This window comes from Myiozetetes cayanensis, unplaced genomic scaffold, assembly GCF_022539395.1.
Source record: "Myiozetetes cayanensis isolate MyiCay16 unplaced genomic scaffold, myiCay2020 scf3, whole genome shotgun sequence".
Classification (NCBI taxonomy): Eukaryota; Metazoa; Chordata; class Aves; order Passeriformes; family Tyrannidae; genus Myiozetetes; species Myiozetetes cayanensis.
In genome coordinates this window covers 49,036,217-49,051,592 of record NW_026087521.1, presented here as the reverse complement: position 1 = coordinate 49,051,592, position 15,376 = coordinate 49,036,217, and the positions used below count along the sequence as shown (strand labels likewise).

General features: G+C 40.2%; 1 protein-coding gene across 1 annotated transcript in view; it reads left to right on the top strand.

The window, feature by feature from the left end:
* Positions 1-959: 959 nt before the first annotated feature.
* Positions 960-15,376, top strand: part of GUCY2C (guanylate cyclase 2C) — a 43,233-nt gene continuing 28,816 nt past the window's right edge. Inside the window, exons 1-10 of the mRNA XM_050325291.1 lie at positions 960-1,264; positions 2,112-2,224; positions 3,991-4,058; positions 5,554-5,769; positions 8,164-8,285; positions 9,164-9,260; positions 11,924-12,053; positions 13,254-13,389; positions 14,545-14,630; positions 15,065-15,176. Of these exons, the coding sequence (XP_050181248.1) occupies positions 1,054-1,264; positions 2,112-2,224; positions 3,991-4,058; positions 5,554-5,769; positions 8,164-8,285; positions 9,164-9,260; positions 11,924-12,053; positions 13,254-13,389; positions 14,545-14,630; positions 15,065-15,176 (1,291 nt within the window). The 5' untranslated portion in view covers positions 960-1,053. The remainder of the gene's footprint in view (positions 1,265-2,111; positions 2,225-3,990; positions 4,059-5,553; positions 5,770-8,163; positions 8,286-9,163; positions 9,261-11,923; positions 12,054-13,253; positions 13,390-14,544; positions 14,631-15,064; positions 15,177-15,376) is intronic.

Here is a 15,376-nt window from a genome sequence, read left to right as displayed (position 1 = left end):
GTATTGTTGTTTTGGTTTTGGTCTTCCTTTCATTCCACCTACCTTTCCTGAGACCATTCTCAGGAAAACTACTGAGGAAGGCCCTACCTGGGAACAACACTGTGGTGCCCTTTAATGTGTGCCTTTTAGTGATGCCATTTAAAATGTAGTTTGGTCACACAGGCCTGAGATGCAACCTTCACCTTTGCCAATCCTTACCTGATACAAGAAGTTCATCACATAAAGTATGAATATTTTGGCCCCCATTTGAGGAGCCATCTGACAAGGTGGGAATGGGCAATGAGAGCCATGCTGCCTGGGAGCAACACAGCTGGGGCAGACCTGGGGCATTTTGGTGCACACTGGTGGGGGAGTATGAGTGGACAAGCTTTGTGCTGAGCCTGTAAGTAGAAACGAAGGCTTTGGTCTGAAGGACTGCAAGTTGGATATTTTTACCAATATAAAATGTACTTCAATATTATAAGCTAAAGGAATGAAATTGGTAATTTATCACAGAAAAAAATATACCCTTGGTTTATGAGTTCAGCCTGCAGAGATGGTGTGGCAATGTAATCAGAGATGTAGGACAATGCAAACGTGAAGTAACTATCTGTTTTCCTCTAGGTTTTAAGAGACCTTATATTTTATTTCCATTTTAAAGAGTTGTCTTTACAGTCCATTAGTCCCCTCCTCTTTCTCAGCTTATCCCTGTGGTGAAGAGTTAGTGCACTTATCAGGCAAGGTTTCTGGTAATGTTTCAGTTTTATAGCCTCAGCCTTTCCATGAGCAAACATTCACGGCAACCTTTAGCCTCTCTCCTTTCCTGAGTTTTCCTGTTGTTAGTTTTTCACCTTGAAGTGCCATCTAGTACACCAGAGGAGCGGGCATAGGTGAAAGCAGGGAAGTGGATAGGGAAGCGCCAGAGAGAAGGATCCTACAGTCTTTGAATCTATGGAGTGGAGGTCTCTTTTGTTCTATCTCTGAACAAAACCAGTGTAGATTATCTGAAAGAAAGAGAGTTGGAAGAGAAAAAGAAATGAGAGGGAACTCACAATGGGTCTAAACTGAGCGACAATGAAGCAACGGATTTTGGTTCTGGCCATTTGGCCTTTGTTTTCCTCGCTCCACCTGCTGCAGCAAGTTGGTTCAAATCGGTGTGGCAACAACAATTATGTGATCAATGTGATGCTCATGAATTACTCAGACTTTCCATCAAGTACTGAAAGTTTGAAAGAAACTGTGGAACAAGCCTTGGAATGGGTACAAAATGAATTCCAGACAACAGGTAAGGCAACGGGTTTGGTTACCCCTCTCTCACTATGGTTTCTTGTTACACTTGTGTCACAGCATCTGACCTTCAGCAAGCTGTTCCTCAGACAGGCTCCTTGCCTGTCTGTTCATCTTACCAAGATCTTACAGAAATAATGACCTCTCTCTGTAAAAGTAGAAGTGCTGTACAGATGGGCATATAAGTTTTCATGGTGTTTCGGGAGACCCTGCATGCTTTTCTGGAGATGTTCAGTTGGATTTGGGAATATGGGAATTGCTGAACTGGATCAAACAGTGATCAATCTAGTTCAGTAATCGGGATGCCCTTGCTTCCTCTCCTGACTGGATTAGTCTCTACTTTCTGAAAAGAATTTTCCTCTTGATCCCATGTTTTGATCACATCATGACCTGAAGTGTGAGAAATCTACAGTCCACATGTTTTTCCTTCATTTAGACTCATGATGCTTTTATTTATTTTGATATCTTATCTCTCCTTTCAGTATCATCAATCTACTGTCACCCTCTAGAATACTATGGGGAAAAAGAGAAATATTATTTCCCACAGAGCCTTGAAAAATATCTCTAGCAATGGCCAAGACTGAAAGTACTTCATACTGAAAGTATTAACATTCATCAGAAGTCACTCATCAGAAGTCAGCAGTCCACACTGGAGCAAATTTTCTGTGTGATGGACTCACACCCATAGTAGTCGGGGTTAGGTCTTAGGTGGACTTTGTAGAACCTTTCTGCTGGGAGATCACCAGCAGTAAGACTGCTCAGACCTGTGGCAGAAGAAGTGGGATAATAGCATATTAGTTGTTTTCTGCAACTCATGACACTGTTTATTTTTATGTTTGCATCAGGAGAAAATGTTACAGTTAATGCCACCTTCCACAACTTTGCCTCATCACTCTATGTCTCACAAGGCTGTCCTACTAGCACCTGTGAAGGTGTGGAGCTCATGAAGACAATTTATGTGAGTAGGAAATTTCTTTTGTTCTGCCTGTGTGTGTGTGCATGTATGCCTCTGCCTTTCCTTATTAACTTTTCATTCTCTTGTTCAGTTCCAAACAAATCTGACAGGGAAGTGAAGTTTTCAAAGAGGAAAAGTTTCCTGTATGTTTTGTCAAGGGAAGTAGGTAAATACTGGAGAGAGGTTCTGTGAATGCTTCAGCTTCAGGCTCCTTTTCTTATGCTTATGTTGTCCTCTTTTTTATATCTGCACAGCTCTTTGTGTGGACACACAGCCAAAGCAATCCATTAAAAACCATCAAAAATAAAAAAAAACAACAACAAAAAACAAAACAAACAAAAAAAACAAAACAAAAAAAACAAAACCAAAACAAACCAACCCAAACACTTAAACAGCCCAAGCAGAGACAAAAGGTCCATTTCTAATTGTATCAGAGCCTGATCTAGTTCACCATGTGTTTACATAATACACAAAAGAAAGAGCTGTGGTGAAGATGGGAACATGTGAGCAGAGAAATCATTAAGCTGGCACTGTTACCCATGAAGGGGGTGTGGAACTATGCCCAAAGGGCAAAGATGAAGTGCTTGCTTCTCACTAAGAGATCACAGAAGTCACATGAGAGAAACTATGTGAATACCTTAATATAAGGAAAAGCTTCAGTTGGAATTGGTGCATTTCAGAAAGCTGTGTTTCACTGGATTTTCTCACCTTTGAGTGAAACTTTGTCAGTCCCATGTGAATTCTCAAATCTACCAATCCATGAGCACATACTATACCTTTGCTAAGGAACTGTCCCTCATGACTGTAGTGGGTTGATCCTGGCTGGATGCCAGGTACCCAATAAAGCCACTCTGTCACTCTCCCTCTGCAACTGGACAGAGGAGAGAGAAAAAAAGCAGCTAAGGATTCATGAGTTGAGATAACAGCTGGGAGAGGTCACTTACTGATTACCTTCATGGCCAAACCAGACTCAAAGTGGGGGTATTACTTAAATTTATTACTAACAGGATAAGAGCCAAAGAGTGAGAAATAAACAGTCTTAACACCTTCCTCCCATCCCTCCCTCCTCCCCCGGAGCGGTGCAGGGGGTTGGGGAATGGGAGTTACGGTCAGTTGTTTCTGCTGCTGCTCAGGAGAGGAGTCCTTCACCTGTTCCCATGGGGTCCCTCCCATGGGAGACAGTCCTCGATGGACCTCTCCAGCATGAGTCCATCCCTCAGGCAGCAGTTCTTCCCAAACTGCTGTCCCGTGGGTCACTCCTCCATGGGGTACAGTACTTCACAAATGAGCTGCACCCAGCCACAGAAACCCACTACAATGACACACAGAGATACTGGTCAGGCCTTATTTGGTGGTCAGGAAAGGATTTTTTTTTTTAATACTAGCTTCATATGCATGTAAGTAATAATTTTTCTGATACACAGTACCTTGTAATTCCAGCCACCCTGTCTTCTGCAAATGCAAACACTGCTGGAGTGTGTAATTTCAAATGTGCAATTGTAACAACATTTCAATCGTAACTCACTGTCTATCTCTTAATGAAGGTCTTACTCACAGAAACTATTTTGTCCTCTGCCTTTTTTTGGGTTTCTGTGATTTCTTCCTTCTCCACTCTTTTAAACTTTCTGTAGCTCCTTCCCTACTCTTTTCTTGCTTTTTCTAGATATATTTTGTGACTACTCAAATCCTAAAATTTTCTTCATTCTCCCATCCTCCTCTCTCTGCCAGTTCTCTGCATTGTCCCCAAATGACCTTTTGATCCCTTGCAGAACACTGACATACTTGGTTGTGCTGTCATAGGACCTGCTTGCACTTATGCCACCTTCCAAATGGTCTCGTAAGTACCACCTCTTCCCCTAATATTGTGATGTTAAAGATATCAGTTTCTGAGCAAAGTTGCTTTGTGAACAACAAACCTGCAGAGATATTGGGGTTTAGAATACTTGAGACACCTCGAGGTCTACAGTCAAGGCAGTAAGACTCTTATGCATAGCCGCTAGGTTTGGTAGGGTGAAGAAAATCCCCTTCCAAAGGCCACTGATGAAATCCCAGTGATAGCAGGAAACTTCTAATTCCTCACAGTAAGTTGATCGATTGAGTGATTGATTGAGGATTCAAAAGGTGTAACTCTTTAGCAGCTGCAGCAGATAAGGGTTGTGAGCTTGAGGCATGTAGACATTCCAGTACTGCAGCAACAGGGCTCCTTTTGGGTGGGTGTTCAGTCACTGAGGGGAGACTGAGTTACATGTGCCAAGAGAAGATCCCAAAACCCCAACTATCTTCAGTAAAGAGTGTTTAGATAGGGAGCAGACAGTTCCATCCAAACTCTTGTGCCTGAGCAAGCATTCCTGAAGAATGAATCTCTCTACTATGGTCTTAGATGTGAACATGTATAATTCTATTCTATATTCTATTATACCATAAATTAATATGTTCATTCTCAGATATTAGCAAAAGTGTATGAACATTTCCAAACGAAATAGTCTATTCTATTCTGTTCTATTCTAAGTCTGTCAGAAAAATGTCTGTTTAATTAGTGAAATACCCTCCTGGCATTACTTATTACATCATCTCTGTCTGTTACTATTGCAACAAGTATAAACCCTGTAATTTGGTAAGCGAGCTTCACCTGGAAAATAAAGTTTTGTCACAATAATGCCAACAACTCCGTGACATATTCTGTGACATAAAAAAACACCATACAAGAACTGAAATATTTTGAACCTAGCCTGATCTGATGGCAGCATCCAGGAAAATACTTTTATCTTTAAAAGCTTATTGTTTCTGTGTATAAAAATATCTTTCTTTCACAAATTCCTTGTCAGCAGAGGGTTGCATTAGTTTTTTCTCCCTGACTGCTGCTGTCGTAGAGCTCCTAAAATATGCCATAGTGAAATGAAAGAATTTTTCCTTTAAGTTGTAGGAGTAAAACTTTTTTGATGGAAAAAGCTGTCACCCTGCAGCACTGTCCCAATAATGAGATTAAATCCATCCCATGTTAGTGGCAGCCAGGGAGCAGAAGCAGATAGTTTCTTGAGCCTTTGGACTCCTGTCACAACCCTTGGGGATGAAATGGTGCATGGTACTCAAAAGGGCATGGGTAATTGGACACAGTGAGAGAAGATGCCTGGACCAGTTCAACAGGGCTTTTTGGTACCACTACAGACTTGAAATCTGCTTGTGTTTTTGAGGAGCGTTCTGTTTCAGGTTCAAATTGCTGTTAAACTAATGCAGGGAACAAGAGGAGAGGGACTTGAGGACGGACATCAGGTGGCAACTGCCTTAGTGCAACAGCAATCTGTTCAGACTTGTCCTCTTATCTCTTCCTTCAGACTTGAAACATTAGTGAACCCGCCTCTGATCTCTGTAGGGAGTTTTGGACTGTCCTGTGACTACAAAGTAAACCTAAGCCGCCTTCTGACTCCAGCCAGGAAAGTGAACGATTTCTTCTATTATTTTTGGAAAGAGTCACAGCTACCATTCAAAACCGCAACCTGGGAATCTGTCTACATTTACAAGAGGACTGAAGCCTCAGAGGCATGCTTCTGGTAAGATCTGGATCCACCTCTGACCCAACTGTTGATAAACGCTGTCTCCACCCTCGGACATGGTTCTTATGAGCTGTTCTTTGAGTCCTACACTTGGGAGGTGCCTTACAACTACCAAGGAATGAGAGAAGGAAAAGATGAATTATACCCTTTAGCTGTAGTGCATATCTGAAGGTTTCAATCAGTGTTTTTAAAATATTCTCAAGCCTTGACTTTTCATGTGGACAGCATTGCCCACATGTTCTCTCTGATGGAAATACCTGGTTATGGCCTCTTTGATATTAAAAAATGTGTCATGAGAGGCTCCTCCATCAGGTTCTCCATAGATGTCTTTTTAGGTCAGGGGTCTTACCAAGCTCTTACAATGTTTCTCCACATTAATGGCTTCAATCTATGGGCACAATTGTTACTCTAAAACATTGTTAGTGTTCAAACTATATCTTTCTTCAGACAAAGTAACCCGAGTGATTGCAAAGTTTAAGATGTGCTCTCACCAGTTTGGAGCAAAGGAGATAGTTTTCACTTTGTGACCCAAAACATCAGCCTATGTTTGATTCTCAAGAATGCTGGGATTTCTCCTTGCCTTGAAAACAAAGGCTGGTTTTAGACAAATAGACTCTTTAATATGCTGATATTTATAATTACTTTTCTATTAGTGAGTCTTATTGAAGCTCATGTGACTGTTTCTATGCTCCTTTGGTTTTTCCCCAATTTTGAGATATAAAATACTGATTAATTAAAAAAAGCATCTAATTTTTCCTATTAATTCTATAAATGTAGCTCAAAGGCAGCAAAAAATTAATGGAAATAACTGTTACATATATTTCTAATTAATAACCTTAGGAACTTGCAGAATTTTAAGTAAAATTTATTACTGTATTGGCTTCAGAGTGATATAAGCATATATTTATGGAATATTTTGGATACAATATTTAAAATATTTTTTTGTGAATTAAAGGACCTAAAAACTGATCTCCGTTTCACTCCTTTGTAGGTATTTAGGGACTTTTACTGTTTCCTTCTTTCTTAGTATAGATAGCAACTTGATCACATGATGTAATTGCCATGATTACCTTTCTTTGATGTTTTGAAATATCAGTGCACTTCACTTATCTCTTACTATAATCCTTATTCCTCCATGTTTGCAGCTGTAATTGCCAATGCACTATACACACTAGCTAAATCCCTTTAATCCTGCAGGTTTCATACTTTTTAGGGAAGTAATTGTATGTAAGTTATTTCTTATGCCTCCAAGCATTTCTTATCTTGCCTTTATTACTAATTCTTTTCAGGACCTTCTTTATGACTTCAGAATTGTTCAGACTCCTTTATTGTTGAATTAACAAAAAAAAAAAATTAAAATTAATTCTGATCTCTGCCCATTTTTCATGCTAATTTAATTGTAAAAATGCATCTCATTCTCCTTTAATAGAAACTGTAAATTTGAGGGGTTTTGAACTGTCTAATTTAAAAAGAACCATTTTGTCTAAAGCACAATTTACCCTGTGTGGGCTAATTGTTTTTCCCATAGATGTATAAAAACAAGTGAATACCCACAGTGATAGTAAAATCAGGTTATGTTTCAACTGTGCATATGTTCCTGTAAATTAGTGGTTAACGATTCTGTTCCTGGAAAAAAAAATAAAATAAAAAGGGAAGCAAAAGATATTTAGTAGTTCTTAGGACTGGGATCTCAGCGCTGGTTGGTCAAAAGTTACGCAGTTTGAAAACACAGAAAGTTCTCTTGATTTTCCCTCTGCAGTAACTTTATTTCAGACAGAATTTTTCTTCTCAGACACAACATGTTGAAGAAAGAATTTAGGAGTTGACTGTTTTTCCTTAATCTTTTAGCAAGCTTTTACTCACTTTGTTGCTTTTTTTTGCTGTGGTCATTTTTCCCTTCAAGTTTTATCTGACTCTGTATAGGCTTTTTTGTTACTACTTTCCTTCCTTTGCTTCTCTCACAGTCAGGGTACATATGTGCTTTTTATCTTTGCTCTCTCTGCCCACTCCTATCTGCTCAGCTGAACCTTCACATGTGTCTTCTAAGATGACCACTTCCTGGCTCTGCCTCCCTGTTAGTTTGACTTACTGTAATTTTCCCATATCCCTGGTTTTTTTTTCCCTAATTGTCAATGCCTCGTTACATCATCGTATTTCCCAAATCCATCCTTTGTGTACGAGGCTCAGATACCTCCGGTTGACTTTCCAAACACTTCTGCGTCTTTCATGTCATGTATTGATTTTCTTGCTTTTATTGCTGCAGAAAAGGTTTCATACCAGCTTATAAACACTCCTGTGTGCTGTAAATCAGCCTATCTTGCACTGTGGTTGATTTAGGAGAATGTGAGAAGTTAGCAATTTTCTTACAATACCTTTGCTCCCTTGTGTCAGGTACATAAATGCTTTAGATGCTGGAATCACAGAGTTCTCAAAAAAACTGAAGTTCAAGGACATTCTAAGGACTCCAGAGCAGCTGAAAAGTACTGTGAAAAATCCAAAGCGGAAAAGCAATGGTAAGGAGGGGCTGAGGGTGCACTGTCCTTGCAAGTAGGTTGCTTCTCCCAGGAAATCATACCTACCCCTTAGTTAGGTTTTAGGAATAGCCTTTCACCAGACACGGTGGAAACACCAGTGTACCATTTCACATGGATGTAAACATAAAATGGCACAGCATTCTAGATTCCTCTCTCCACCCACATAAAATATGGGGGAATATTGTGGTTCCAGAGAGCTTCTGGGTTGAATTATCCCATCTAGGCACAAGCTCCTTTTTGTGAAAAATTCAGAAATCCAGGAATCACAACTTTTTCTAAGAAGGACTTTAAATACTAGAGGAATACAGATACTATAAGCTCTCTGTCATTCATGTGTTTGCAGCCCTGGTACATATATGGGCCTCATTTTGCTATCAAGGGGCACTTATGCTGGACATGACTCATCTAAACTAGGAAAAATGGATAAATAAATACCTCATCTTCTGTTAAGACTAGGCACCTGGCATCAGCAGGCCAAGTGAGTGTGAGAGTAAGCAAGCTAATTGTAAACCATTACTTGAATGCCATTTAACCTAGAAATGTTCATATTCAGTAGTCCATATTGCATCAGAACTCCTAATGCTTATTTGAGTGAGATAATGGTAATGCTCTGGTGCAGTCAGACAGAAAATGATGCAGGTGTTCAGGCGCCTTTTACCACTTACCCTCAAATATCCTGGTCTTACTGCAGAGAGGCTGTAACTCTGTGCCTGGGTCCCAGCACAGCACAAGACAGATAATGTGCCTTAGCCCAGAACTGCTCTACTGCCTGCTACTCAAACATGGGGGAGCAGGCAAATATCCTCTCCTTGTCTGTACCTCTCACCAATCTGTCTCCATTTTTTCCCAATCTGTAGTGATCATCATGTGTGGCTCTCCAGAGGATGTCAGGACAGACCTAGGGACGGGGAAAGTGGATAATGACATTGTTATCATCCTGATAGATCTCTTCAAGTAAAGTATCACCTTTGCTTTTCGTCTTTTCTCTGCAGTTTGCTGATGGATACAGATAACGGAAATAGTCTGAGTGGAACTGTTTTGTTGAAGAAATGCTCTTTCACAAATTGTGCTCTATTGCCATATTTCCTCATGTCTTGCCATTTATCTAAGCTACTTAGTATTTAATTCATGGCACATCCTCTACAACATTCCCTGTATTTCATGGAATGTTTTTCTAAGGCAGTGACAGAGCAGGTTGGGGTAATTCCTCAGTGCAGGAAGCCACGAGAGAAGCACAGAACCCAAAGTCAGAATGGTGATGAGCTGTTTATATGAGATATCATACATTTTTCATACACTCTGCCCAACCAGACAACTATGAAAATGTGATTTACAGATTCTTCTAGGCTCCATTTGTTCCATTTTTAAATTATTTAAAAGAGTGATACAACTGTTTTTCCACTCTATAACTCTTGCACTTTATAACCATCTCTTCAACCCCTTTATAAGTACATAAATCTAAGTTTTCAGAGAAGTTTCTTAGTATACAACCTAAGTTTTCTGCTGTTTAATTTCCTCTTTTTCTAATTACAGAAATTTTTTTAGATGAGGATTGACACAAACTGGCCTTATCAATGGTAGCCTCAAAATCTGGCTGTATATGAGGATCAAGAGCTGATCTTTGGCCCTAAGCCCAAGACACAGCACAGCTCACATCTGTATGGCTGTGTGTAGATGTCCAAACTGGGTGTTTTGGATATGCCTCCAGTTGCCATAGAAAGTCACAGTCTGGGAGAATGTTAACTGGCTAAAAACATGCCTGGGACTGTGCTGGCAGCATAATGGATGGATGATGACAAGGCAACTGTATGTGCCCAAGTCTTGATTTTACTTATTTCACTGTCGGTGTAGCAAAAAGAATCCATGAACTTCTAGGGCCTGTGGAACTCCCCAGCCCTGATGTCTAAAGCTGACCTTGTCAAGTCAGGGCTGAGGAACTTTGGATTAATGACTTCAGATATTTAACCTTTGGGTCCAAACTGGATCCTGTGGTTCAGGTTCTAACAGGATTTTCTCTGTCCTGTACACTTTCAGGTTCACCATATGTATTTTTCAGAAGGACCTCTAAGAGCTTTAGGCATTCTGCCATTTTATCCAGGCTCTAGGAATCCCCAGTTGCTTTTTCTGAGTCAACTGGCCACAATTCCTGCAAATGCACAGTGGGGACTCTGTATGTGGGTGCTTTAACTTACTGGTGTTGCATGTATAATTGTTACATTAGGTGAGGGTGATTAGGGGCTGCTCTGCTGTAATATGCATCTTTCTGATGCTACCTAGTCACCTCAGCCTGTTTTATATGCTGCCCTCCTTTAATTTGCTACATAACCCTGATTTTGCTGAGGGTCTCAAATCATGTTATTTTTCTTAAAACAAACAAAATACAGACATGTGTTAGATGAAAACTCAAGCTATAGGTGAGAGAGTAGACAAAGTCCTGTGCTTCTCCAGGAGTGAAGTCCCTCCAACGAAGTGACAGATTTAAATTTTCTTCAGTTTTGAGCCATCTAGCAGCCAGGACACAAACATAGTCTTTAAGCTGCCCTCGGGAAAGGTGGGATGCTGTAGGATTATCCAGCCTGGCGAAGGCTAATGAAGTGTCCTTTTCAGCTGGCTAGTTCAGTCCAAGCCTGGATGAAAAACACTTTGAAATTCTTTAGGGTGAAAAGTGCAATGTAAAACTCAGAAGGTTCATAGAAAGGCAGGCTCTGGTGTCAGAATCCCGTTACATGACCTTGGAGCAGAGTCTGTGGTCTCCAAAAAGTCTTAATACAGTACTGACTGAGAAAATAAAAGGATGATCAAACATGAATAATGAGAGAAGGCTCATACAATGATTTTCTTTTTATGGATCTAGCTATAGCAATGACAGTTGTTGCCACTTGACACTAGTATCTATTGCTAAATTCCTCTTTAATATGTGAATCCAGTGGTGGCCAGTTTGTGAAGCACTTCCAGATGGCCTGACAGGGTGATGAAATGAAAGATACCTGAAAGCTACAACATCTTCTGCTTGTTCTAGCACAGTTTTCAAGCTCACACAGTTTCCTCTGATTTTCCTATCTCACTGAATTAAACAAATAAATCAGTAAGCTGCTCTATGCACCTCTCTGATTGTTTCATGCCCTCCTGTTAAATGCTTTTAGTGCAAATCCTGCTGTGCTCAGTTCTAGCAGAAAATATCAAAATTAGAGGAACGTGCAAAAGAGTGCAGAAGAGGTCAGAAACAGGCATAGTAACATGAAGAAACTATGATTGCAGTATTGTGGATTCCAAGAAGAGATTGAGTTTTAATAAATATAAATTCTGCTTGAAAAAAAAAGAGGAAATAAACAGGGCAGAAAACAAACAGTTACAATAATAACACTAATTTGCTGCAACCCTTGAGTGTCAGATTGCCAGATCTCTTTAATATTACCTTTTAATATATTTAAGCACGAAAGCTGGCGTCAGGGAACAAACAATATAAAGAGTTGCATGCATGATGAACTTTTATTTTTAGAATGACTGTTTTAACATGTTAAACAACAGTGCCATTGGGAGGAGGTGAGTGATTCTGTCGTGGATACCACTGGCCTTGTTGTTGAGTGTTTGAGGTGTTCTTGTGCTTTGCTTTGCAGTAACACGTACTTCAGGATGAACAGCTCAGCCGACTACATGCGGAATGTACTTGTCCTGACTCTGCCACCAGCTAATTACAGCTCCAATACTGTAATTAGAGACTACATAGAGAGTGAGGGTGACATCCTGGTAACTACACTGTTTTATATCTGATTATTGCATTCAGTTCATTCATGTTCATGCACTAGGAAATGAAACCTAAAAATTCCCCGTCATGCCTCCATGCTGGTATTTTTGCATAGTATCGCAGGATGACATTTTGTCCTGATGTTATGATGTAAAAATATAGTATTGTAAGGCAAACATGCAGGCTGTCATATTTCTACTTTGTGAAGTTCAACTCAAGCTTTTAATTTGGTCTTCAAGTGTCATATTCACAGGGCATGAGGGAGACTTATAGGTACATGGCTTTCTGACTCCACTTCTGAGTGACTGACAATCTTACAGGCATCAGTCAAGAAAGTTCTTTATATGTAATTGAGATGTGAGCATGGAAAGTTCAGAACTAGGAACTGTTCACTGATTTCTTTGTGCAGGTATGTCGAAGAGGTGACAACCATTGCAGTTTCTGTCCAGGGGCTTTCAGGGGCTTTCCAGATAAACTTCACAAACAGGAACCTTTTTTTTTTTTTTTTTCTGTTGGAAATATGTAATTTTTTTTATTTCCAGAAAAGCAGGAACTACGGAAATGCTGTATCTGTTTAGTGAAACTGATACTCCTGCCATCTGCGTAGGAACCAGGCCCTTCATGTAGAGTTCCTCCCAGGATTTGTGGCTTTGAGCTCCAGCTCTCCAGCAGGCAGCCTGAAGCTTCTGGCTGGATTTACAGAGCTTCTAGATCCCCTAGCCTGGGCTCAAATGCTTTTTGGGTGCCAGCTCTATGGCAGGCTGCTGGAAATCTGGCACAGCTCCTTGCCCCTTAGCTGTGGCCATCTGGAAGCCCAGACTTGCTGGCACTGCACCAAATTATCTGCACAGAAAGCCTAAATCCAAAGCCAGGGTCTTTGGGACACACTGAGCAGAGCAGACCTGTCAGGAGCTTAGAGTGTAAGATTTCTTTAATCCTTTGCACCAGGATCAGCATGCCAGAACTTTATGTTGGTCTCTTATAACATCACCTCCCTGTCTTTACACACCAAACATATATTTTGTTTACCTTTATTTTTCCAAGTGAGAACACTGACGTGGCATTGATCATCTACTCAGTTTCAGCAGATTCTTGTCTTCCATGCTGGAGTTTCTGCCAAACACAGACAACCAAAGTTACTGTAGCTTTAAGGCAGAATCATGAACTCTCAAACTGCCGTTTTTCTTTTTCTTTTGTTCTAGATGGACGATGACTTTCTTGCTGGCTATTTTAATGCAGTCTTGATGTTTGGGCATACTGTCAAGAAACTTATTGTCTCCCAGAGCCAAGTGTCACCTCTCAGTTTCATCAAAGAATTCCGAAATACCACTTTTGAAGGTAAAATAAGTGCAGTCCTGTGCAAAGTTCACCGTATTGATGAGGGGAAAGAAAGTTGGGTTTAAATACTCTTAGGATAAGTCCCTTCTCCACTAAACAAGTCTAAGCCCTTCAATGAGTTTTTTTCTTTTTTATATAATTTTTACAAGGATGTTATCTTCAGTATTTGATTTTCAAAATTACTCGGAAGTCACTTAGCTGAGCTTTCTCATCTCTTCAGTTTAAATGTGAAAGTTAAGTTGCACAAACTTTTTTACTTATCTGAAATACTGCACTGTGATGCTCCTCATTATTTATTGGTTTAGTTTAAAAAAAAAAATCCTAAAAGTGAGAGGTGTTGAATCACCTTCATTCTTTCTTGTGATGGAGGCTGATACAGTAGGGATTTCATACAATAATTATTTTGATATTAAGAAGGTGGACCATGAAAAACTTAGCATCAGTTTGTGAGGTGAAAAGGGAGAAGGTAATTCCTAAACTAAAATAATAATGACACTGAACTTCAGGAAAAATAAAAGAAATCATCAACAATAGCAGCAAAAGAGCAATCTGAAGCTGATCAAAAAGACATTCCTGTAAAAAAGAAGAGGGAAAATGAAGATGAGACTTTCAGGAGTGGTGGGTATTGGCTATGCTTGTGCTCTTGTTGAGACAACCAACTTCATGGGAGCAAAATCAAGCTGTGCTGAGAGACTTGGGAACCTGGTTAAAACAGTATTATTAGAGCCAAGCAGGTAGTTTTTGAAAGACTTAGGGGAATGAAAGCATCCTTGTACTTTCTTTTTTGCTGATAGATTCAAACCGCAGGTGGAAACAGACTATTTCGCTTCTTGCTTCTAAAATGGTCCCTTCAAGGGAGGTTAGTCTGACATTCTTGTTATGCTGAAGAAACCTGACAAATATATTTTCCTATAGCTAGAGGGAGACTTTCCTCTTCAGTGCAGTCAGTTCAACACATTTTATTGCATTTTGTAAAGAAAATGTACTGTGGTATTAACAGAGAAGTAGTACCACACTGAGTTGACACATATTCTAGCATATATATATAAAGAAGATAAATATCTTGAATATCAGAAATCCTTTTTATCTCATTCTCCCTGCTCCATTTGTGTTTCTGAGAACACAAGCTCTCTGACTAATTCCTTGTGTCTGCAGGTGTACTGGGTCCTGTGACTCTAGATGAATTTGGAGACGTTGATAACAATCTGACCCTGCTGTACACATCACCGACTGCAAAGCATGTACGTATGTCCAGGGAGCAACTGTTTGACCTTATATATCAAAAGAGAAACAAAAATGTCATGTACCATTGCATAAGAATGATGAAAATAACTACAGCAGGAGTGGTGGAGTGCCAAGGCATGCTGTGCCTGCCAGAAGGGGGTCATGTGAGATGTGCTGGAGACTGACAGGATTGATGTCATCTGGTGATTCAGTAAGTGAAGTGCAGCTGGTATTTTCTGGGATTGGTAGATTTATTTTCAGAGAGAGGAGAGGAATGAGGAAGAATATGGCAGCCGAACATATGGCTATGGTGAGAAATGCACCACTCTAGAAGAAAGAGCAAGAATTACTTTGAATTTGGGTAATACACTTATCAAGGGTAGTCTGAAGCAAGGGACAAAAGAGGGAGAGCACAGCTGCTGACTGCATTTCTTCTCTCCTATATCCATAGTTCAAACCTCTTCTGTATTTCAACACTCACAACAACAAGACACACAAGGCGACTAACAGTCCGGATTTTATCTGGAAGAACCACAGGCTGCCCAGTGATATTCCAGGCACTGGTGAGACACCCATTAAATCTGCCTCTTCTTTGAAGACAAGCCCTAAGATCCACCTGCTGTGCAATCCAGCATGTTACCTTCACACTAGCACCAGACAGTGACACCAGGAGATGGGTGCAGAACATCATCTTTCCTTCTTCTGCCCCATCATTTCATGTTGTCTGCATCCAGCCCAGTTCTAAACCTGTCCTTTCTGTTTA